This window comes from Echiichthys vipera (genome assembly GCF_963691815.1).
Source record: "Echiichthys vipera genome assembly, chromosome: 1".
NCBI lineage: Eukaryota > Metazoa > Chordata > Actinopteri > Perciformes > Trachinidae > Echiichthys > Echiichthys vipera.
Window position 1 is genome coordinate 24,814,616 of NC_139826.1, and position 25,385 is coordinate 24,840,000.

General features: G+C 40.8%; 1 protein-coding gene across 4 annotated transcripts in view; it reads left to right on the plus strand.

The window, feature by feature from the left end:
* Window positions 1–25,037, plus strand: part of dennd5a (DENN/MADD domain containing 5A) — a 35,449-nt gene extending 10,412 nt beyond the window's left edge. For 2 of the 4 annotated variants that reach the window (XM_083914926.1, XM_083914927.1), the window contains 22 exons: window positions 515–624; window positions 1,591–2,287; window positions 7,111–7,298; window positions 7,999–8,310; window positions 9,699–9,914; window positions 10,019–10,253; window positions 10,684–10,773; window positions 11,780–11,930; window positions 12,050–12,143; window positions 13,760–13,891; window positions 14,890–15,042; window positions 15,156–15,243; window positions 15,338–15,425; window positions 18,242–18,370; window positions 18,857–18,978; window positions 19,067–19,212; window positions 20,475–20,593; window positions 20,685–20,866; window positions 21,536–21,618; window positions 22,380–22,503; window positions 22,666–22,834; window positions 23,585–25,037. In XM_083914926.1, coding sequence (XP_083771052.1) covers window positions 515–624; window positions 1,591–2,287; window positions 7,111–7,298; window positions 7,999–8,310; window positions 9,699–9,914; window positions 10,019–10,253; window positions 10,684–10,773; window positions 11,780–11,930; window positions 12,050–12,143; window positions 13,760–13,891; window positions 14,890–15,042; window positions 15,156–15,243; window positions 15,338–15,425; window positions 18,242–18,370; window positions 18,857–18,978; window positions 19,067–19,212; window positions 20,475–20,593; window positions 20,685–20,866; window positions 21,536–21,618; window positions 22,380–22,503; window positions 22,666–22,834; window positions 23,585–23,768 — 3,812 coding nt within the window. In that variant the 3' untranslated portion in view covers window positions 23,769–25,037. The remainder of the gene's footprint in view (window positions 1–514; window positions 625–1,590; window positions 2,288–7,110; window positions 7,299–7,998; window positions 8,311–9,698; window positions 9,915–10,018; window positions 10,254–10,683; window positions 10,774–11,779; window positions 11,931–12,049; window positions 12,144–13,759; window positions 13,892–14,889; window positions 15,043–15,155; window positions 15,244–15,337; window positions 15,426–18,241; window positions 18,371–18,856; window positions 18,979–19,066; window positions 19,213–20,474; window positions 20,594–20,684; window positions 20,867–21,535; window positions 21,619–22,379; window positions 22,504–22,665; window positions 22,835–23,584) is intronic. The other 2 variants (XM_083914928.1, XM_083914929.1) reach the window with 1 other exon arrangement.
* The last annotated feature ends 348 nt before the right edge of the window (window positions 25,038–25,385 follow it).

Here is a 25,385-nt window from a genome sequence, read left to right on the forward strand (position 1 = left end):
CACACACACAAATCCAGTGCTGCCTGTGCTGGCATTGCTTGGTCAGTGTTTACTGTCCCCCCACACTCTGAATGACTTTTCAGTACTGCCTTGGTGTGTGCATCACTTCTGCTTTACTTTGGGTTCAAATCAACTCAAGTTGTGCTTTCTATGATTGGTTATTTTGTGTGTTTCTTTCGTATTGCCATTAAAGCTGTCAGGAAGCATTGACATCCATAAAGTAAATTATCTATTTTGGAGTATTAGACTTTTACTGCTTGAATATTTCATTTTATTTACTTTCTAGAGCAGGATGCAGATGGCAGCTTTAGATGATGCAATACAACCTTCCTCTCAAGACAAACATGCTGACTTGCTCTTACCTCTGGAGTTTCGCCTGGCAATTTAAACCACTTCTGATCAGATTGTTTTCCTGCTCCTCCATCTACATCTGGAAACTTGTGCTAACGGTTTGTCTTTTTGTTTGTCTTTTCGCTCTCTCTCTCTCTTTCTCTTTGCTTTGTTTCACTTTCAGGTGAGAATTTTGAGCAGAGTCCATTACGGAGAACCTTTAAATCCAAAGTCCTAGCACATTACCCAGACAATGTCGAGTGGAATCCATTTGACCAGGATGCAGTTGGCATGGTATGATCTCTGAACAGTTATAGCATTTTCTTCATATTCTTTAAGAAAAATAATATGGCAGGGAGATGGGGTTGAAATCAGTATCACAGAGTTATTATGAATCTTTCCTTTGTATCATGATACGGCAAATGCATGCACAATCACTTAAACTAGATGTTTAATGTTTAATGCATGTTAAGTTTGCTTGTGTTCATGTTTATATTTATGTAGGCACTGTCAAATCAAGTCAAATTCCTTGCAATGAAAATTGCCTGGCAATAAACCTGATTCTGATTCTGAACTGTTCCACTGTTCACTTATTTTGTTGCTTCGCTTAGAATCATTACAGGAAGCGTTAAACAAAGTATGCTTTCTTTCCATGAGTTAGTTGAGAAGATTGAAACCACTCCTTGAGTATGTGGCTAGAGTCAGGAGGTAATTATCTTAGCACAAAGACTGGAAACAGCTAGTCTGGCTCTGTCCATTGGTGAAAATATAAACCTACATGCACTTCTAAAGCTCACTTTAGTTATATGTTAATGTAATGTTGTTTGATTTGCAGCAATTTAAAAACAATGTGATGGTTTTAGAGGGAGTCAAGTGGTACAAGAGCCAAGCTAGTTGTGTAATAGCTAGCTACATGACATAACTCCCTCTAAAACCTTAAATTGTGAAAAGAATGGTTGTTAAACGAACAGTTAGTGAGCTTTGGAGGTACTGGTAAGTGGAACTTGGACAGAGTCTTTTCAGTCCTTTTGATAAATTAGGCAAACCACCTTTTGACTCAAGCCCTGTACTTAGTGCACAGACATGAGAGTGGTGAGGATCTTCTCATCTAACGCAAAGAAAGAAAGCGAATAAACATACTGCCCAAAATGTTTAGCACCGCCTTTGGTTTAGACTAGAAAATTATTTTAAAATAGCTATTTGGCTCTGATGTAGTCCAATGTCCCCTCCCCTTTTCTTATTCCACGACCTCTCTCACAGCTCTGTATGCCGAAGGGTCTGGCGTTCAGGACGCAGGTTGATTCCCGGGAGCCTCAGTTCCACTCCTTCATCATCACCAGAGAGGACGGCTCTCGGACCTACGGCTTTGCCCTCACCTTCTTCGAGGAAGTAACCAGTAAACAGATCTGCAGTGCTATGCAGACCCTTTACCACATGCACAACGCAGAGCAGTACGACATCTTGCACACTCCCACCTCACCACTGGGACCTGAGGACCAGCGCCACCACCACCATCACCAACACCCCCAGTCTCGTCCTGTGCTCCACGCTGCGCCCGCCATCTCCCGTCTGCAGCGCTTCAACTCGTATGACATCAGTCGTGACACGCTGTATGTGTCAAAGTGCATCTGCCTGATCACACCCATGGCCTTTCCTCAGGCCTGCAGGAAAGTGCTGCAGCAGCTTCACCAGGCTGTCTCGTCTCCCCAGCCCCCGCCCCTCCCGCTGGAGAGCTTCATCTACAACATCCTCTATGAGGTGCCCCTGCCACCCTCCGGGCGTTCCCTCAAGTTCTCAGGCGTGTACGGGCCTATAGTGTGCCAGAGGCCGAGCACATCTGAGCTGCCACTCTTTGACTTTGCCATCAGTGAAATGATTAATCTACTGGGGATGGAGAACGTTCTGCAGCTGTTCACCTGTGCCCTGCTCGAGATGCAGATACTGCTCTACTCACAGCGTAAGTAGTTGTCCCGCTACTGTTACACTTAATGCTTTCACATACCCTTTAGCATCATTAGGATGCATTAATTTCAAGTATCAGGCTTACATTGAAATCCTGTGTAGTATGGACACAATTCGTTAAAACGCTACATGTTTTCTGAAGAGAGGTGGAAGCAAGGGAAAATCTTGCATTATCTGTAACAGCTGCTGTTTGAGAAGTGAGCGGTCATGCCATCCTGTAAGTAGAGGCAGTCTCAAGAGAGGTGTCTGCTGCTGGGAGACATATCAGTGTCATGACATGATATTTGTCTAGGGACCTGGTTGTTGCACACTGGTGAAGCTTCAAGGATTTCCTCCCTGTAGTTTAGAAATGGGGATAACACATTTTCAGAAATCACCTGAAAAAGGAAATGGATGCTTGTGTCGAAAATGGATAATCGCACAGAGAAGTTCAAACGTTGGTTCGTTCCTTTCCTCCACACAGCTGGCCAATCACTACGTGAAGTGGCTGTGAATGTGGGATTATTCTCTTGGGAAAGTAACCAGAATGGTTGTACACAACTCTTTCATATGTGACGCCAGAAAAGCGTGGGGGCAGGGAGTTTCCGGGGCTATTTGACCATCCGAGGAGCACTTCTAATGGAGTTTATTTGAACCTCGAGAAGCTTAGACAAGTATGCTTTAAAAGATTGCTTTGAGTTTGTTGATTAATTAACCAGGGATTAATAGGAACTTCAGAACTCAGTGTCGCTCCATAATTCATCTCTATGGCCAACTTCAGAAATGTGAGCGTTTCAAACGTCTGGGCGGTTGTTGTATAGGAACAAAAAACCACAACCTTTAGGCTACGACACGTTTGATATGCATGGTGGAACTATTATCCAAGAGATTACATAACCTGTTGAGCGTTTTCATTAAAGTGATGCAGTGTGAGTACCAGCCTGTGTAAAGGTTGGTCCCCTCACAGGCAGCTCGGACTCGCATGTAAATGTGTGTGTGGCAGTCACTTGTGTGTGTGTCTGTGTGCACATTTAGAGCTGCGTGGCTATACAGGGTCTTTTTTTTGAGATTCTTTGTGATTCATCCTTTAAGCAAAACACACAGTAGGAGTCTCACAATCAGTTACTTGTAAAGGAGCTTTTGATTTTAAAAACAGCTCGACCCCTGTTCGTATTTATTCGTGTGTGTGTGTGTGTGTGTGTGTGTGTGTGTGTGTGTGTGTGTGTGTGTGTGTGTGTGTGTGTGTGTGTGTGTGTGTGTGTGTGTGTGTGTGTGTGTGTGTGTGTGTGTGTGTGTGTGTGTGTGTGTGTGTGTGTGTGTGTGTGTGTGTGTGTGTGTGTGTGTGTGTGTGTGTGTGTGTGTGTGTGTGTGTGTGTGTGTGTGTGTGTGTGTGTGTGTGTGTGTGTGTGCAAGGAAATCATTTAAAGATGCTTGGTGTGGTGATTGGATCCATTACAATGGCAGGGGAAGGCAAATGGTTTACAAAACGCCAGGGCCTGGGGGGGGGCTCTTAAGGGGGGGAAAGCTGTGGTGTTGCTATGCAACCCAGAGACAAGGAGGATGGTAGTGATGCAGGATGATTATTATTGGTTGGAAGTGACATCATGCCTCTTTTTTTCCCCCATGAGGCTGATCACTGCAGAACGTGTGAACGGTGCTGTGTAGAGTTAAGCCCTGGCAATCTTACTGAAAAGAAATGAGGGGTTGTTAGGAAAAGACTCCACACACACAGAGGAGGGGGACGCTCTGCAAATAAGGAGACGATGGTGTGTGTTATGTGCTAAAAATAGCGCTGGAATCCATCTCTGATTTAAAATAAATAAAAAAAATGTGAGTGCGTCTGCTGCTTCTCTCATCCTTCTCAAGCGGGCAGCTCATCATTTGTCAATCATGCGCCAACCATTGTGACAAGCTACAATTAAGCTGTTGGGTTTTTTTTTTTATTACTATTATTTCACTTCCTGTCTTTGTGAGATTTGTGCAGTCGAGAGTGACAGGATGGAAGAACGGAGGATGTTGCAGTTACACAACCCACATCTGAGCCACAGAGATGCTGCATCTAAAATGAAGTTTAAAAGCACAAATTTGGAGCTGGACTTCCGTCAGCACAGTGTGTTTGGCTGTGGTTTAAAGATACAGAACCAAGCTTTTCTTTCAGCCATTCACACGACGAGCACACTGAACCATTTTAATGTGTTACTCACTGCTTTCATATTGTCTTTTTGTATATTGGGTAACAGCGTTACAATGTTATAACCTTTTTTTAAATGTCAGATGTACCCTCGTGATTTCAAAACATGCAGTGTTTTTACAGCCCATAATCACATTTTATCAATTTCTCTTGTAATCAGAGGATTTTTTTTCTTTAGGCTGCAACATCAGTTAAATAAAATATTTAGCTTTGGCTAGAGCTGAACTGCTTAGTCAATTAAGGAATTAAATTGATTAATTATTTTACGTCGTAAATCTTTGGGTTTGTCATCATCATCCTGGGCACTGGGATGCTGTAGTGGGCATTATTCACCATTTCCGGACATTTTAAAGACCAAATGATTAATCGATTAATTCATAAAATAGTGCTCAGATTAATCAATAATAAAATAATCATTACTTGCATCCTTGGCTCGGACTGCTAACTCTAAGAACTGAACAAACAGCAGGATAAGTTTGAGCTGTTACAACTACATCTCTGCAGTAACCAAAAATATAGCAGCTATTAGCTTTTCCTTAATTGACCAAAATCAAGAGTAAGTATCCTCCGTTCTTGCAACGGTACAAACCAAGGCTGTTTAAATGAGTAAGAACCACATTTTGTCAAACACTTTTGATCAGAAGAACTGAACAAGATCTGCAGGAGTTTCACTTCTGCGTTCAGTGTATTTTTAGTCTGCTGTGGCTGTGCTGCATCATTTTGCACTCTGTATGTAAAGTGAACAGTTCAAGCATCACTTAAAGTCCAAACTGCTACCAGTTCTACCAGTGTGTGGACATTTATAATCTGTGCATTGGCATGTATCTGTATATAAGCAGCATTACTTGACCTTTGGTGACCTGAGTTAAAGTGGTTTCTTGTTATACTTGTCATGGTGGCCTAGTTTAAGAGAAGACGGGTGATGTTAGTATTCTTGTCCCCATCCTGGGAGAGAAAACCTGCTGAGAAGGGGGGATGAAGAGGGAGGCCCAAGCTGGGGTGAGAGTCTCTTCTCATGAACCAGCACATGACCAAATGAAGGAATGGTATTTATTTTGTCTCCATAACAGGAGAGGCAGAACCGCTGCTGAGTGTACAGTAGGTGTCAACAGGATAGAGCAGGAATGCAGATGAGGAGGGCTGAACACATATTTGCATGTACACCAACCCTGAACATAAAGGAGTGTTGCTGCTGTGTGGAGTCATGACAAAAGAATTTAACATTAGCTAAATGGCCAGCTGACTGTAACTGTGTCACTGCTCAGAGTCTGGATCCTCCAAAGGACGCAGGCCACAAAGGTCCTTCAGAGGACCTCCTCCTCTGGTCTGAGCTGGTCTGGCCCCGCATAGAGCTCAGGCTGTCAAGAATTTCAAAAATGTCTTGACCCATTTACGGGAGTCTTTATGACAGGACAGGCCATATCAAATTCCTTTGAGGTTGGTCATTGATCTCCGCTCCCACATTTACAGAACAGAAACCAACAAAGACAATCAGACTAAAAGTAGTAGGTTGGGTGTTTCCATTTGTCGTGTCATTTTAGTCCACTTCTTCGTCTCCACGCTCTGCTCTTAGGCTGCTTTCACACATCAGCTGTTGCGGCGATTGACACAGGGTCGTGTGCTCATGTGCTCACCATGGTGCTCGCCATTGATACCTACTTGTCGGTTATGTGATTACATGTTAAACAACGTGACGTCGGGTTGCATTTTTCAAAAAGTTTATTTTATTTTAAAATTGCTCTGCATGTCACTGTTATTATTTTTTTTTTTTAGTGCTTTCTGTGGCTTCACACTTACCGTCGTGATGTACTGTGGTTTCAGTGATATTGCATCGGTTGATTTCTATCCGCAGAATAGCTGAGGCAAAGGGTTGCAGAATAAGTGGGTTTTTTTTATCATCATGGTGATATCAACTTGCAAAACAGACACATTGCAAAATACACTCAGGCATTTTGTTAGTTAATTGAAGTGAAGAGTGTCAGTAGAAAGTTGCATTTTGTGTGTAATGTGTAACTATATCCCTTTTTGTAATGGTGCCTTTTGTGTTCAGTTCAATGTGTTCGATAGAATAATGTTTGAAATCATTTCCATAAGTATTTTTAATTCAACAAGCACACATTTTTATAAAATGTTGGCCCCATGTTGTGCACCCGTACTGAGGCATAAACAATGTACTAGCCCAAGTGTTTTGGAGGAATAAACACTGACAAAGGCAGTGTAGCCTAGAACGTCTTGTGGAATAAAATACAGGAAAAGAGTTGTGCAACCTTTTCTCCATTTCTTGTAATGTCAGGAATTTCACACAAAGTTTAAAATAATTTTCAGATGTTATGGAAACTGCCCATGAAGAGCAGTGCAGCAACTTTCTGCCCTACGGGTTTCAATCTTCTACTCTTGTCCAGTAAATGTTGACTTACCACATCATTGAACAGGCTTTTACATGTGGAGAAAATGTCAGAGCACAAATGATTACTCACAATAATTACAATCACAGAGCCTTTAAAGCAATAATCAAGACAGGAAATTAACCCTGAAAACTGCACTGTATATATGTGTGTATATATACTGCAAGCACATAAGCTCCTACATGGTTACAATGGTTACAGGCTGTCCCACTGTTCTCTTTTTTATGTGTTTGTTTGAAAAAGATTACCAGAGGCTGATGACCGTGGCGGAGAGCATCACAGCCTTAATGTTCCCCTTCCAGTGGCAGCATGTGTACGTTCCCATTCTGCCCGCCTCCCTCCTCCACTTCCTGGACGCACCTGTGCCGTATCTCATGGGCCTCCACTCCAACGGACAGGACGATCGCACCAAGCTAGAGCTGCCACAGGAGGTACAAACACAACGTAGTGTCTTCCCAAACTGAGTTTAACATTTCACTAAATGAGACATCTGTGCTTCAGGACCGTCATTTTTAAGCAACGGCAATTAAATAGGACCTGAGGCACAGCTGCTGTGGTCTGCTCCAGTCATGCCTCTGTTGTACGTCACGGGTGCCGGAAAAGACTTCTACAAAGGTCACCTGTGCACCCTTGCTTGCACTGTAGCTCAACCTGCAAACCTCCTCTCTCCTTGAGCATTTTACGAATTGAGACATCCTTCAAAATGGCGTGCTGGGATCGATTTCTTGGACACAGACAGGAGGACGGAGGAGAGAGCAGACGAGGACAGATAAATTAACTGAAAAGAGCCCTATCTGAGTTTTCTGTGTGTCAGAACAAACACGTTTATTATTGTCATTCTGCATAGGTAAGGCCTTTGTTGTACTGATCATAGAAGCCATATAAAGGGATATACAGTGAAAAAAAAAGGCTTGTTGGCTGTGTAATAATGTCTTGTTAGCATTAGCACATTATGACTTCGATAATGTTGTGGCCAAACTACTGCACACCCGCGTATATACATACGCTGCGTTTCTGATCCCCATGTAGTGTGTTTGTTAGTTTTACACCTGGTTTTTGGACACCAGACTCTATATATTCCTATTTTTATGTTTTCCATGCATAATTATCTTGTTTCTTGTCTTCTTCCAGGCTAACTTGTGTTTTGTGGACATCGACAACCACTTCATCGAACTGCCTGAGGAGTTACCCCAGTTTCCCAACAAACTAGAGTTCATTCAGGAGATCTCGGAGGTGCTCATGTCCTTTGGCATGTCTCCAGAAGGAAATATTCACTCCAGCGACAGCCAGGCCAAGTACCGGAGCTTCCGATCTGTTGACATGGTCTCCGACAAACGCAACGGTAACCTGGCTTCACCCCTCAATTCCTACCTGCTGAGGGAGAATGAAACTATCGCCAGACTGCAGGCTTTGGTCAAGAGGACGGGTGTCAGCCTGGAGAAGGTGAGAAATTCTATCATCTCATAAATTAAAAATGGGCTTCACAAATATATAATTACCTGGATGTGCCTGTAACTCAAACTTAAAAACTCGTTCTGAAATTGCATCTGAATACTTTAAATATTTAATGCATTTAATGTATAATCTGTCTTGTAAATAAAGATTTTAAATCCTTATGTACAGCAGCTCCATTGCAATGCAAATGGAATTAATGTCTTCTGATAAATGTCCCACTATGTTTTGCTAGCTTATAAATGATTAGGGCATGATAATCAATATAACTACATGAATTGAGAAGATACAATGTTTTTTTTTTTTTATTTTGTTATTATTGAAGTAAGGAACACTGAACAACGGAGGAGACCTTCTGTGCCACACAGTAGACTGTTTAGTCTATACTGACATGTTTAGTCAGTATAGAAGTGGTTTACATTTGATGTTTTTTTTATTTTTTTGGGTTGTCTATCTATCCTTCCGCCCCAATCTTGTGAACGTGATATCTCAGGAAATCCTGGAGGGATTTTCTCTGACTGTGGCAAAAAACGTCCACTTGGACAAGTGGTCAGTGGACATTGAGCCACAGAAACTGAATGGACTTGACATTCAAGGAGATGGTGCTCAGCCACAATTGCTTCAAATTTAACATTAAACTAGAGAGAAGATAAGACGTTAAGGCCGTTCCTATACAAGTCCGGACAGTTTGGTTGTAAACTAAAATTCTAGTTAGTAATTCTAGTTAAAAATGGAAGATAAATGTGTTAAAGTATTCCTCTGTAACTATCCTCACATCTGTGGTTTAAACATCATGTTAACAGGGGGCTTAAATATGATTTGCTATCCTTCCAAGAGACTTCATCATCATCAACTCCGTTTTCCTTTGAAATGCTGCTGGTCGATGTCTCCCAGCCGAGATGACAGAAACCCTTTACAGACACTAACATCAACAGATGTAGTTGGCATTTGTACAGGCTCATTTTGGCCCCAGCCTTTTACAAACAGTATGATGAAATACTCACTCTTACGTCTGCTAGATGGATGAATAAGCTGCTAATTAGAGAAAGCCTCATCGTCTGTGTATAGTTTCCCAGCTATGAGGTCAGACCACACTTACAAGTATTCTTATCTAAACCCCCACCCCCGTGCTGGCAACTCTCCAGCTGACCCACTGACATCCTAAAAAGCAACTTGTTTGACTTTGGGTTACAGATGTCTTCCTTTCCCATGACCCTGCTGCTGCTACTTTATCAGCAGTCTGTGATAACAGTCAGATAACATAACATAAAAAACTGTTCAGCTTCTTTTTCTCCATCTGACATCTTTCTCACACCCTTTTTCCTTTTCTCTTTCCCTTCTTTATTTGGGTATTTTCCCTGTCTGTGTTAATGGATCAGCTGGAGGTGAGAGAAGATGCCAGCAGTAATAAGGACATGCGGGTTCAGTGTGATGAGGAGGAGCTAAAGATGCACCAGCTCAACATCCACGTCCGCGAGGTCTTCGCCAACCGATTCACTCAGATGTTCGCAGACTACGAGGTGTTCGTCATCCAGCCGAGCCAGGACAAAGAGTCCTGGTTCACCAATCGAGACCAGATGCAGAACTTTGACAAGGTGAAGTGCTATAGACAGTGTGTTAATAGCATTGTATAGCGAAGAGTGTTATTTTTCTGTAGTATATGACATTAAATTCCACCCTTAAATGTGTGTGTTTGCAGGCCTCCTTCCTGTCTGACCAGCCAGAGCCCTACCTGCCCTTCCTGTCACGTTTCTTGGAGACACAGATGTTTGCATCCTTCATCGATAGTAAGATCCTCTGTCATGACGATGAGGAGAAGGAACACACGCTGAGGGTATTTGACTCCCGCGTGGATAAGATCCGCATGCTGAACGTCCGCACGCCCACGCTGCGCACCTCCATGTACCAGAAATGCACAAACATCGAAGAAGCAGGTAAAGAAAAAAAAAAGGATCAGGCCGGAAAATCTTAAAAAGCTTTGTGGATTTCAGAGGAATAATTTGATGCTTTCAAAGCACTAAATATTGTAAGAAAATGTATCAATATGCCTCAGCTCTCCGGACTTGTGTCTATCTTGGGATAAACACCTCTCAACCTGAAGAAAACTGTGATTGGTTTGCACAGAATTTGAAAATGAATAAGTTCACCATCTTAACCCGGAGCGGCAAAAAGAGGACCTCTGTAATGTTTAATTATGACGCTGGGTAAAGCCAAACATTTCCAATTTAAAGTTTTGAGAGTGTAATTAAAAGTCCTCTAATTCAAGGGGCGATAAGTTAATTTGATTAATTGTGTGAACTTCTGACAGACTCGGAGAACCGCTCTCTTTAGTCAACTGACTGGTAATTACTGTTTTGTTTGCAGCCAACCTGCTCACAAAGCGATATGAAAAAGCTGAATTTGTCGCTCCTGGACCTCATGCTATTGGGCTCGAGATCGGCAAGACTCACCTTCGTAATATTTGCTCTCAGTTACCTCAAACATTTTCGGGTGGCATCTTTCTGAATGTGTGTGCAATGCATTACGTTAGGGACACTCAGAGGATGGATAGACTTCCTTTGAACTTGTCTGCATACCAACTTTTCACTTAAACTTAAAGTTTTATTACGGTTTGGCGATGCTAAATGTGTTTTATTTACATATCAACTTAAGTCCTCTGTGAGATCCTCAATGCATTGCATACATGTCAGTTTTTACATAGCTTGGTTACCACTGATCTTAATGATGGGGATGATGATAACATGTAGCATGCAGGTGAAGGGGTATAATAATAAATTCCTTTCACAGAATCAAATCTTTGTGCCTGTGAATCTCAGCTTTAGACAGTGAATGGTTTATGCACATTTCGGTGCCACATATTTCATCTCGTGCATATGTTTTGTACATTTCCTGTATATCTATTTAAGGTCTTTTGTGTTCCTCTAAATTGTTGTTAGCACAACCCATGTGTGAGTGGGTTATTAATCAGGCATCAAAGAAATCACTGTCTAAAGCTGCATGCATGGGCGACTTTAAAGTAAAAGAAAACATCTATTCTGAGCCTCTTTTTCCCTTCTTTTTGGTTATGTGGGTGTTTTAGGATGACATGTCTTTGTCTATTTTGAACTTGTTCCCTTTCTTTCTTCGGTTGTCAGTCGTTTGCTAAAAGAGAAATTAGAAATTCTTTGTCAGAGTTTTACTGATTACCTCATAATCATACTGGGAAATCTTCCCTTAACAATCCTTAATTAATTATTGTTGAATAAGACAACATGCAGAAATCTCGACCAGAGGATCTCATGAATGGTAAATTGTTATGTAGATTTGGCAGCAAAACCAAAGAAACGCTGGTGTGCCTAGGACTCTTAATCACTCACGGCTTTGAGAATAAAAGCACTATGATCTGGGCAGCAAAATGATGATGATGATGATTGCATCCTGTAATCTCACTGCCGCCACCCCTCGTGCATTTCCTCCGCAGAGAAAGCCATTGAAATGAGAGTGGTAAAGATCGACCACACCGCCCTGCACCCCCACCTGCTGGATATGAAGATCGGTCAGGGACGCTACGAGCAGGGCTTCTTCCCCCGACTGCAGTCCGATGTGCTCTCCACTGGGCCCACCAGCAACAAGTGAATATCTCACACTACTGTCACATCAAAAATGTTACTGTGCTTCACATTTATTTTAGATTAACCTTCAATGTCCTGTGACTCTGTAAAGTTCATCACACAGTTGTTTTGTGTTACAGGTGGACCAAGAGGAGCGCTCCCGCCCAGTGGAGGAGGAGGGATCGACAGAAGCAGCACGCCGAGCACCTTTATTTAGACAACGACCAGAGAGAGGTGAGAGGCCGCCGCGCACTGTGTCGTCTTTTCTCAGCTCATATTCATATACAGACTGACTGCCTGAGCTCTGTTGTCTTTGTTCATTTTTGCATGACCTGTTTGCTTTATTTTTTTTACTTCGCTCTCACCATCTTCTCTGCTCTCCCACCCTTCTCTCACACTTCTGGTCACTGTCTCCTTTCTCCGTCTCTCTTGCACTCACGCTCACATTACTCTCAGCATGTAGAGTGTTTGTTTCCGGAGCTGCAGCTCCTGCTGTTTCTTGACTACTACTGGCTCTCGCAGTCCTTCAAGCCCTGTCTAAAGTCGGTGACTGTGGACGTGGTATGTGTTGGTAGTTTGTGAGGCCTTTAGTTTTCACCTTGTCCACCCATGTGGTCTTTACTTTCCCTCTGCTTCCTTCACCAACATCTGATAAGCTAATAAAAGTACAATGTAATTTTTTTGTTTCTAAATCATTAGCATGTTTTGCTTTAGACCCAAATTAGTTTATTGCAAGAGGCTGGATTTGATAAATAGTTTTAATTTTCATCACAGTTCTATTAGTTTCTGTTTACGCTGTTCTGAACCAGGGTTATAAGAGTAAACTTAACCTAAAACGAAAATAAGCTGTAAAAAAAATATTGTTAGTAGAACTGAAACTAGATAAAAACTTAAACTTAACTAAAACAATCACTAAAACAACAATAAAACAATCGATCACAATTGACAAAAAGGAGAAAGCATGAATTTCCGTAAGCTGTCGCGACATTGAACCACAGAAACTGAACGGATATAACATTCCAGGAGATGGCGTTGTGCAACATTGACATTGAAGTAGCGAGAAGAGAACATTAAGGCCGTTCCTATACAGTTATTCAGCCATGAATTTTGTATATGTAGCTACATTCTTCTGAGACATTATACTTGGCCCTAACAAAAACAAACTAGCAAACACACTCTGAACTAATTAAAACTAGAATTAAATAAAACTAATTGAACACTCAAAACTATTATAACTTTGTTCTGAACATGAAGCTGTTGTAAAACAACGCATTGAATAATGATAATAATAACAACAGTAATACATTTTTATTAATACAGCACTTCGTTTCTCTAAGTTTCCTGATTGGCATCTCTTGTATTTAAATTAAACCTGCACAGTATCGCGTTAAAGGAGATTTTCAGTATTTTTCAACCTGGACTAATGGCAAAAACCTTTTTTTTAATTCCCCTTTAAGATGACCTTTTATTGATATGTCACAATTTTATTTCATAGTAAAGACATTGTTGTGTCAGCTGATGTTCTTAATATTTGTTATTTTATTATTTTTAAGAAAAAATAATTTCTATCATAACAAGTCAGAATTCTTAGATTTAATCTTTCAGATCTTTTTTGATCAGCTGATACTTTTTAACCATTTCATTTGTGTGAGTTTCACAGCTCTCATGGTGTAAGTCTGAATGTTTATAGTACAGAAGCTTGTTTCGGTGTCACTTTACTTTAGAGACTACAGTCTATAGACTGTAGTTATTCTAGTAATCCTGGCTCCTCTGTAGCAACCGTCAATAGTGACGTGTTTCTCTGTTTCCTGTTGTGGTTAGCCGATTGAACTCTCTGTCTCTTTTACTAGAAGTACATCCAGGAAGCCAGAAACCTGGGCACGACCATCAGACAGCCCAAACTGTCCAACCTGTCACCTTCTGTCATCGCTCAGACAAACTGGAAATTTGTTGAAGGGCTGCTTAAGGAGTGCAGGAACAAGGTTTGTGTCTGACTGACTGTGCTGCAGCTTAGTTTAGCTCCGTTTGCTGTGATCTCTGTTATATTGTGAAAGTTAAAGTTTCTTCTAGTCAGACAAGTTAGTTATATGGTAAGGATGTCTTCTTACCTTTTCTCCGCTGACAGTCTCGGCTGTACTCCAGCCTTCCTCAGAGCTGCTGTTCTCGTCTTCCATAACTTCAAAATAAAGGTCCCCGACCCGGTTGTGTCCGTTCCTCACCCTGGCGCCGCTGGCAGAGAATGGTGTCCCAGGTGTGTGGGAGCAAGTATGCCCCCTCTGCCAGCGGCGCCAGGGCGAGGAACGGACACAACCGAGTCAGAAGACATCCTTAGCATATAACTAATTTGTCTGACTAGAAGAAACTTGAACTTTCAAAATGGATAATGAAGACATTAGGAATACAATCGTTATCTCTGTTACATTATTTCAGTTGAAGAAACACATTTTTCAAAGATTTGTTGCACAAAGCAATCAAGGCCTTGAAAATGTTTGAAAATACATTTACATGGGCCATTGAAAGTGCTTGAATTGATATATTTTGTGCAGGCATAGAAATTGAAGTTAACATCAGTAAATAGGCTGCATTCCACTGTCTGCATTTGTGTCTCCTGTGATTAAGTTGTTGTTTCGTTTGCGTGCGTGAATGATTGAATGAGGCCGTTCAAACAGCAGCAAGGAAACAAGAAAGCCAATGTTAAGAAAAACTCCAGCAAACCTTCAGCTATGCCTGGAAAATGTAAATTCCACGACTCGTGGCTCACCAAAGAAAATTATAAAGACTAGCTTCTGTAAGTCTGCTGGTTCTCGTGATAAAACTATGTGTTGTCGCAGTAATTAAAATTGATCCGTGTCTCACACAATGCCGTGTGGGTCCTTGGACAAAGTCTTTTGAATTTGATGTTCAGGAAGGTGCGAGAACCGTGTAAGTGAGTTAGCAGAGAATCTCTGTCATGTGTGTTTATGTGTGTGTTTCTCTGCAGACTAAGCGTATGCTGGTAGAGAAGATGGGTCGGGAGGCTGTGGAGTTGGGTCACGGAGAGGTCAGCATCACCGGTGTTGAGGAGAACACTCTGATCGCGAGCCTCTGTGACCTGCTGGAAAGGATCTGGAGCCACGGGCTTCAGGTCAAACAGGTCAGGAGAAACAACATCCACGCGGTCACCATTTCACATGTTTGATCCTTCACCGCTGGTGGACTTTGCAGTGTTTTCTTAGTGCAAATAATGACACTAGTGTATGTCTTCAGGGTAAATCTGCCTTGTGGTCCCACCTGCTGCACTATCTGGAGAGCAAAGAGAAGAAAAATGCAACTCCAGGTGGTTTGGGGCCGCCAGGTAAAATCTCAAATCAGCTGATGAACAACATTTATTAACAAATTAGTGACTTGTTGCAATAACACATGCCCTTTTTTTTCTCTTTACAAACCAGGTTTCATTCATGACACAGAGAGACGCAAATCTGATGGTGGTGGGTCAGCCATGCCCCCTCTTAAAGTCTCCCTGATCCAGGACATGAGGTGAGGACGCCTGGAGTTTACTTAGATGTGAAATGAATGAAGGATGGAGTCTCACTCCATTTCATCCAGTTTACCCAAAGCTGATTTACTGCTGCTCACCGTCGGAGGAAAGTATGTTGGACTAAGACTGCCCCCTTGTGGTGGACAGTCAAATAAGACCTACAGTAGATGGAGTTTTATATATGTTCCCATGATAATCGATTGTCTAAGTGGGGTCTGTGGATCACAGAGACATCCTAAAAAAATTTCAACAAGTCAAAATGAGATGATAATTGAAGTTCTCCCAATTAAATCATGTATAAACCGTTTTTATCATGGGTTACATTTGTACACTAGTGTCTCCGCATATTCAGAGAAAGCAATCTACAGCAGATTAAATTTTCCCTTCAGGCAAAATGCCGTTAAATTGGGGTATAATGTTTGTCTTTCTGTTTTGGTCTAGTGATAAAACCTTTTTTAGATCCCACATCTCCAATAATTTTCTTTATTGCTCTTACAATATTACTATATATATGTTATGGGTCATGTTAGTTATAGTGACACTTTATCCTATTTTCCAGATTTGAAACTACTTAGTTATACTTAATGTAAAGTAATTCGTTATTTATTAGAATATATTTTCAGAAACTAGTAACGCCACTGTACAAGTGTATTTCTAAGTTGCTTTTCTGGTTCTTACAGTAGAAAAAACAGAAGTGATTCTGCTGAAGTGTCTGCTTTGACTGACCCTATTTTTCTCAGATTGAATTCACATTTTTCCCGCATTGATCACCCAAGTAAATCACCGCTATACATATTATGAACTCAATATTTAATAAAAACCATATAATAAAGTTAATTTATGTAAAAATCTTAAGTATAAAGCAATAAAATATGACCAAATAGTTAGAATAAAGGACAAAATAAAATACCAAATACACATAAATGTTCAAACACATTCCTACATAAATATACATTATATCGAATGCATGCACAGAGACATTCACAGAGTGGAACCGAATAAAATTGAATAAACTTTTTTGTCCTTGAGGGGAAATGTGTCTTGGGCACAGTGCTTCAGTCTGTTGCTTCACATAAAACACCACAAGAACAATATAAAACATAGGAGACTCTGATAACACGGCAGCTTAGAATAACGTACGCTAATTAAGTGCAAAACCTTTGAAGTTGCTTGTGTATTTATTGCACATTGCTCTGTTGCCAACAACCTCACACACATGCCACTTTTAAAATCATAAGAAAGCCATTTAATAAAACTGAGTTTTCAAGAGCAATTTACAGATTTAGAAGATCTGAAATTCGCGCTCCAGGTCTTTCCGAGTAACAGTACGGTACAGAAAAATGTCTATCCTTTTTTTGGGCCCTTTTTGCCTTTATTCAATAATAATCATAATAATAATAATAAAATTGCGTGCGTGCATGCGTGCGTGCATGCGTGCGTGCGTGTGTGTGTCATGTTATGAACCATAACCAGCCACAGTTGAGGAGTCAGGGCCTGGAGGCGCAGAGTGTAACAGCACGTTACTTCCAGCCTAATTACCGGACCCCCCGCCAGAGGAGGGGTCGGCTCAGGGCACAAACACTCATCTCTACTCTGCGGGGAGATAGACCCTCCACTCTCATGTGCACGTCTGCAGCTATGATCATAGACACACACTGACACAGAAGAAAACATCAGCCTCCCTTAATGAGTTTTAATAATTGATCATATTGTCTTATCAGGAAGTTAAATATCTTTTTACTGAAAATTATTTAATAACTCAAACGCTCACATTTTTGAGCTCATTGGAGATGATGCAACACCTCTCATCTGTGTTACCCTGTGTTTTTAGATAATAATTATATCGCACGTAGTAGATGTTTTCCTTTGTTGCCATGGTAACAATGGTAATAACAAGTGGAGAAAACTGGGTTACTTGGTGTGAGGGTGGAGACAGGGAGGGGGATGGAAGGCGAAGGAGGAGACGAGGAGCTCTTAGCAGACGAAGCTTATGGCACAGGTGGAGTGGAAGGGAATGTGTCTGGACATCAGAGGCTCGATGGTGGCTCGCAGCGATGACTACAGGACTACGTCTGTGGTTACAAATGCCTCCACAGAGGCACGCTGAGCTGTGTCTTTGATTCGGGGTGGGTAATGTTGGGTAAAAAAGATTTTAAAAATATGCATACATCATAAATCTACAAGTCCCAGTTTTGGAATAGCATTTCTAGTGCAGAAACAATTTGTTTATTAATTGATCATTTGATTATTTGTCATTTTTCAATGAAGAATTCCAAACATCCACTGGTTGGAGATTGTAAATTGTTTTATGTAAATGAAAATAGAATATCTTTGTGTTTTGGACTGATGGTCGAACAAAACAAGCAATGTTATGGCGTTGCTTTGTGTTCTGAAAACTTCACTATTTTATGACATTTGATAGACTTGAGAATGTATAGATTCATCATAATAACAACGTATTAAAATGTAAAAGTATTCATATCACCATTTTTTTAAAGAGCTGATCTAAACAAAAGTACTTAATTTATGTGTTTTGCTGATAAGTTCTGAATACATAAATTAGTCCTTCATGCAACAACTGCGTGAATATGTGCATTGAGTCCATTCAGTGTTGCCTAGTTTAATTCTGTATTTTATGATCTTCTAAATTATTTGTAAACAATGTTTATCCCAAGCTCGTTGCAGTGTCTGTATTATTAAAACGATTGTGGTGATACAGAGAAACTGGATAAAAAATGTTTCCTATCTTTGCTTTTGTGTTTACGTATGACCTCCGCACCTCTGCTGACCTCTCGATCTGTCATTTCATTTGCAGACACATTCAGAACATCAGTGAGATCAAGACCGACGTTGGCAAGGCCAGAGCCTGGGTTCGCCTCTCTATGGAGAAGAAGCTGCTCTCCAGACATCTGAAGCAGCTGCTCTCAGAGCACGAGCTTACAAAGTGAGCAAAACAAAAATCTGATTCTGCCGTCAGTTCCGGTTCTAGTACCAGTTCATTAGAACAATGAGCCTTTCGACACTTAGAGATCGCTGCATATCTTTTCCCACCTCTTACTTTCATCCTGACCTTCTTTCTGTGTTTGCGGGGGAATGTCTGTCTCATATTAGATGAAGATATGACGGGTGATCCACTCATTTATAATACATTTAACTCTTTTGAAATTGCAAAGCATCATTCTTTAGTCCACCGCCGCATAAATAATTTAGCCTTCTTCATAATTGATATCTGAGTGCTGAAGTGGGTCAGGGGGATTTCTGTCTGCCTTTGTGACCTTACACGCCATTTTTTCTACTTCATAACAAAACAGTAGCTCACTTTGTTGTCCAAAATTGATTTGTAATCTGTCTTGAAGCTCTTAAGGAATGCTTGTCTGTTGTATTAATATTTATTTTTACACTCTTCTTCTCAAACAATATTCCATTTTAGAAAACTGTACAAACGATACGCCTTCCTACGCTGTGATGATGAGAAGGAGCAGTTTCTCTACCACCTCCTGTCCTTTAACGCTGTGGATTACTTCTGTTTCACCAACGTCTTTACGACTATCAGTGGGTGATTTCTTACTTTGATGCCAAACAGCCCGACAATAAACAACCATTTTTTCTCATGACATTTTCCCCTCTCTCTGTCTCCCAGTGATCCCCTACCACGTGGTGGTTGTTTCCAGTAAGAAGCTGGGAGGCTCCATGTTCACAGCCAACCCTTGGGTGTGTGTTTCTGGTGAACTGGCGGAGACCGGAGTCCTGCAGGTCCCCAGAAATACTCTGGAGATCACTTTTGAGGTTGGTGCTGTACTGCATCTTCATTTTCCTAAAACTCGGTAATGAGAAAGTCCATTGGTGTTTTGAATAGGTTTTTGGTTAGATGCCTGAATGAGGTTATAACAAATGTAAGAAATTTTAACGTTTTGTTCTACGACATAAAATACATCTAATGTCTGAATTTTGAAACTTTTACTCCTAAATTTTGAAGCTTTAAAAAGCTTTGAACGTTAAAAAGGGCGGTTGCTATTCGTGACGAAATAAATGCGCTACATCAGTTGGAAGATAGTGGTGGTCACGATGTAATCATGCAACCGTGGTGTAGTTCGTTTAATGTTCTATAGTTCACTTTTTACTTCTGCTCTGTCATAAAACAAAGCATGCAAGTATCATGAACTTAAATTGCATTGTTTTTTTTGTTGAGGGAACCAGATTGATGCTAACTAAAATACGTCATCCCTGCACAATTGTGAAGCTCACTGTGGGTGGTTCTGGCCATCGTCACCTTAGCAGTACAGGGCTCCGCCTGCTCCCGGCTAATCTAAAAAATAGGGGGTGGAGCACGGTGAAACCGAGGCGACCGAATTAAGCCATGCCATGCTAGCCACCAGTCACTCAAAGCAGCACACCCTTAATCATGCATAACTATAAGCATTATTTATAATTCAAACGGGGGAGTCATTAAAAAATCAGCCCCCTTACAGGAAAATTAGCTATAGAGAACAAAACCGTTTTTGTATCGGACTGTAAACATGTTTAATTCTGCAATAAAGTCGAGCATTTTAACATGAAGGTCTATGGCGATTGACTCAAAGTTGAAACCAACTTCAAGTGGCAATTCAAGGAACAGCAGTTTTTTGCAATTACACGTTGGCTTCATTTTTAAGACCCGGAGGTTGACGCTTTTATTTACCACAGTAACTTGTACAATCAGGAAACACGGTGACGTTGCTACAATGAAGTCTAACAGAGCAACAGTGTGGTTAAAAGACTAGTTTAGGATGTCAGTCAAAGCTGACCTAAGACATTGGACTGTAAACTGCATTTGATGTTTGTTAATATTTTTACTGTTCATTATTTGCTCTTCCAAACAAATTTTGTTCAGTGGTGAAAAACCTGTGAGATCATCTTCATCAAATTTTTTTTGCTGTACAACAAATTCTAAAAATTTATGACCTAAACTATGAAAATAAGACAAGCCAGAATTATCCTGTAACAATGTGAGCTAATGTCTCTTTTTGGTTTGCGTGTTTGACGTCACCAAGCTTCTCTCTCTCTCTCAGTGCCAGAACCTGGGCAAGCTCACCACAGTGCAGATGGGTCACGATAACACAGGGCTCTACGCAAAGTGGCTTGTGGAGTGTGTTGTGGTCCGCAACGAGATCACGGGGCACACTTACAAGTAAGAGTGTCTTTTGAGAGAAATTAGCTCATTGTGATATTGTTTTGACTGCATGGTACAAAAATAATGAACAAATCTGTTTGTTGTGCAGGTTTCCATGTGGCCGGTGGTTGGGGAAGGGCGTGGATGACGGCAGTCTGGAGAGGATCCTGGTGGGAGAGCTGATGACCCCCACCACAGAGAACGATGAAAGGATGTGCCGCACACCCCCGATGCAGCAGTCCCCGGGGATGATGAGGAGGTTTGTTACCATCTCGCCAAACAGCAAACCAAGTAAGTTACTCAATTGAACAACCAAGTCATAAGGGTGGGAATCTTTAGGCACCTCACGATTCAATTAAATTCTGACCGAGAGAGCTGCGATGTGATTATAAAACGATTATTTAACGATTATTTGATTTCTGTACATGATTATTTTTTTACATCCTAAAATTCATCTATACGCTACCTTTTAAGTCAGGGGGTGTCATTCGCATTGTATCCATCTGCGGTTGCTCACGCTCAGCCATCCTCACCAAAACTCAAGAAGTGGCCTAGCATAGAACGTACCACAACGCACATTTCCCCATCAATTTGGTTTAGTCTTAAGAAACTTATAGCCGGTCTTAAAAAAATTGCTGCAAGCAAATGATATTGTTAAAAGTTGGGTTTTAAAAATTCTGATTATAGACTTTTCTGCATTGAGACGTACTCTTTCAAGATGCATCTAAGAATCAATTTCTTGCCTTCCTCCTATAAGTCATTTGCATCAATTCCTAAGTAATAGTAGCGTGTTGTATTCTAGCTGAGAGGAAGCGTGTATCCATTTTTGTGCTCACTCATGCTTTAATTCTTGTTCTTAATAACTGGTAAAAAACACACACATATATATATATATTTATTTTTTTTTAAATCTCTTTGTGTCTCACAGCATCTTTGTTTTCCTTTTGTCTTCTCATCCAGAGTTAAACACAGGTCAGATCCAGGAGGGAGTGGGAGAGGCCATCAATGGGATTGTGAAACACTTCCACAAACCGGAGAAGGAGGTGAGAGACAGCAGTCTAGACAGGCCCCAACATGTAGTTCTATTATTCATCACAAATGAAGAAAAGCAGCTTTCTGCTCTGGTGGTCCCAAAGCTCCTCAGTAACTGTGGGGCTTTGTTAAAACATTAAAGGAGAATTCTTGCTGTTTTTCAGAAGTTGACATTATACTTGATCAATTCTTTCTGACCTAGTAATGAAGACACACTAATATTAAGCAACAACAGTGATAATTATTACATATTAAGGCACGTAGGGTGATAATGATAATTCAAAGGAGATACCTATTGTCACTGCTGATTACAGGTTTTAAGAGTCAAAGTACAAAGAGTTTTCACAGGGAAAGCCCCACCACACTTTACTCCATCTCTTAACAGTACTGACAGAAGGGCAATCCCCGTACCAGCAGGATACATTTGGGTGAGGAAAGGGAATAAGCAGCGCTCCCTCATTACCACCACTGAGATGCCCTTTAGCAAGGCCCTTTAACCCCCGACCGCTCCAGTGGAGCTGCTCAGTGAATATGTGAATGTGATCAGGGTATTCCCGAAAAAGAGAGCATTGCTCTCAGTGAAACGTCTCTGAATAAATAAAGGTTAAAAGAAAAAGAAAAAAAGAACAATATAGGGAGGCGGTTTTAATGGGCATAACTGGGTCTGAGGAGCTATTAAGAACTGTATTTAGAAAGTGCTCCATTAAAATGTGAAAACAACAACAACCGTATAATCATTCTTAACAATATGCACTGTTCTTGTTTTCCACAGAGAGGCAGTCTGACCCTTCTCCTCTGTGGGGAGTACGGCCTCGTCTGGGCTCTGGAGCAAGTTTTCCAACACGGTTTCAAATCCCCCCGACTCTTTAAGAATGTCTTCATCTGGGACTTCTTGGGTAAAGACTTAATATCATTACTCCTCTATATTACTTTAACCCTTAAAGTAATATTCCACCCAACAGCCAAATGTTTTGGCTAAGTATTCCTTCAAACAGACCTTTATTCTTCCTTACTGTGTAATCAATTCTTAACGGATTTGTCTTTTTTGCTTTTCACAGAAAAGTCACAAGTGTACTTTGAAAGTGCGGAGCAGCGGGAGGTGACTCCAGATGAAAACTGGCAAACCAGAGTGCGCCACTTCTGCCGCTTCATGCGCGCCATCAACAACACGTCGAGAAACATCGGCAAGGACGGGAAGTTCCAGATGCTCGTCTGTCTGGGTGCAAGGTAGGCCGGCTGCACTCGCTAACCTCCAGAAATACATTTAGATTAGTGAACATTTGTTAAAGGAAGTTTAAATGCATTCAAATTCCCCTCCTCAGCATACTTAAGACTAGGGGACTTTTAGGTAGCAGGTGCGAATGGTGAGTATAGACACGTCTGCCGTGCTATGTGCATAGTCTCTGTATCTACTTCATAACCCTTTACGCACAAGCGTAAATCAAACTTAAGCCCAAAGGCTACAAATAAATCCTTCCTGCTGAAGTATCTTTGGTTACGACGCTGAATCCGCTCTGTATCTGATCCTTCATCCTGACCTGCAAGGAGTCAAGAGGAAATGATCTTTCCTTCTGAGGATTCTTGAAGTATCAGAAGTTTTATTGGTTTCCTTTAGTGCTTTGCGATGAAGAGTTTCTGTGCATTGAGTGCATGGGAATGCAGTGATTTTATCCTTTTTTATTTATGACTCCTCTGAATATTTGATCTCTAGAATATGTTTTGCTAACAATTTTGATAAATGATTAATTGTTAATGAAAGGGGGAAAAGGCTGTTTGACTGTGGGTTGGACAAAAAAAAAAGTAATTTAAAGACATCACCTTGGGCTCAGGGACATTTTGATGACATTTTATATATAAAACAATGAATCAATTAATTAATTAATTATAAAAGATAAATCAGTAGTGAAAGTGCAACATGCAGTAACTGCTGACGGTCTCTCGCGTTAGGTTGACTCTGCATGTCTCTTCTTCCATCAGGGACCATTTGCTGCATCACTGGATCGCCCTTCTCGCAGACTGTCCAATCACCGCTCAGATGTACGAAGACGTTGCGCTGATGAAGGACCGCTCTTTGGTAAACTCTCTGATCAGAGTACTACAGACTCTGCAGGAGTTCAACATCACCCTGGAGGCTTCGCTTGTTAAAGGTGTTGGTATCTAAAACCAAACCAACTTCCCACCAGTTGTACCTGACCAGGACGATCACTGGGGACCACTAACAAAAAAATAACTGAACCTTTTATATGCAGGAAAAGACTTGAACAAAGGACATTTTCTGGCTTATATTAAAGCTACTGTTACATTTGCCATATATGAAGTGCAAGGAGCCTTTCAAAATATGTTGTTATTTTTATCCTCAATGATGTTGCCATTAGATGTTAAAAATATGTTTTCTATTATGAACCATAATTTTCACATTATTGACGATGACCTACTTGTCCTATAATGTTTATTGAAAGCTTGATATTTTCATTGTTATCTTGAACTGCTGACAGTGGCTATATTTGAGGGAAAGCGCGGATCAAAACTGTTAATATATTTTCAGAGAAGAAACAGTATTATTTTGTTAAATCAGTCACGTTGCTTGCTCTGTTGTCAACTCAGATTCCAATGTCATTACGCGGAGCTTAAAGCAAATGATGTAGAAGTATGCTTTATAAGTATGTGTATGACAGGGGGTTTGTAGTGTGGAAAAGGATTCGCCTACATAGAGATAAAATAGCTGTTGCATTTGATCTCTGACAAATGTACTAGTGAGAGAGAGAAAATGATCCTTTTTGCATGATAATAAGACTGTTAGGCTTAACCCTGTATCCAGTAACGGACAGTATATTCAGTTGGGTAAAGGAAAAAGTCCATGGTGAAAGGCTTGACCATGCTTTCTGTGCAAAGTGGATCACATTGAAAGCCTTCATGTAAATACCTCCAAACAGCCCTTTCCCCTACCATCATCCCAACCCTGACACTACATCTGCCCTCTTCTCTGAATAAAAATAATGTGATGATCTGTGTAGACGCCTTGTGATAAAGGGCGATCTCCTGCTTCCCATGTGAGGAACAAAAAAGGACAGCTCTTTCCCGCTCCTGATTTTGTCATCATGGTTTCTTGCTATGCAATATCCACAACTGAAAATTCAACCCCCCACAAACTCCACGCCGGGATCTCTTGAGGTGTTACTGGGCCCCTCCTCCGCTACATTATTTAAACTTAAGTGTGCAGAACAAGAGATTTAATATGTGAAGGACTTATTTTCTGTGCCAACTACGTCTGAAATGACTGTGTTGTACTTGTCTGTGTACGACCCACACATGAGCATCTTGGGAGATATATATTTTTGTTTTCCAATACTGTTGTACATTTCTTGACATAGCGGTGTAATGTAGTGTTTACTAAGTGAGCAACAGTGTACAGTGTAAAAATATATTAAGAATAAAGCATCTGTAATGCGTTAAAGTGTATTTCATTGTTTTATAGATAGTCAGCCAGTCCAATCATCCGTGGATTTGTATTATCTGCTATAAAGGCTTTCTCCCCTGAGAAAATAATCACTTTTTTCACTTCCCTAAATGTGAATATATTTGCTAGCTTCTGGACAAAACAAGCAATTTTAATAAGTGAGGTTGGGCTTTGTATTTCTTTAAAAAAATATATATTCTTAAATTTTACAGACCAAGTTATTCATTCAAACGATGATAATGATATGCAGATTAAACGATAATTAAAATAATGTTTAGTTGAAGCTAGAGCTGCAAAGATTAATCGATTAGTCGTCAGTTA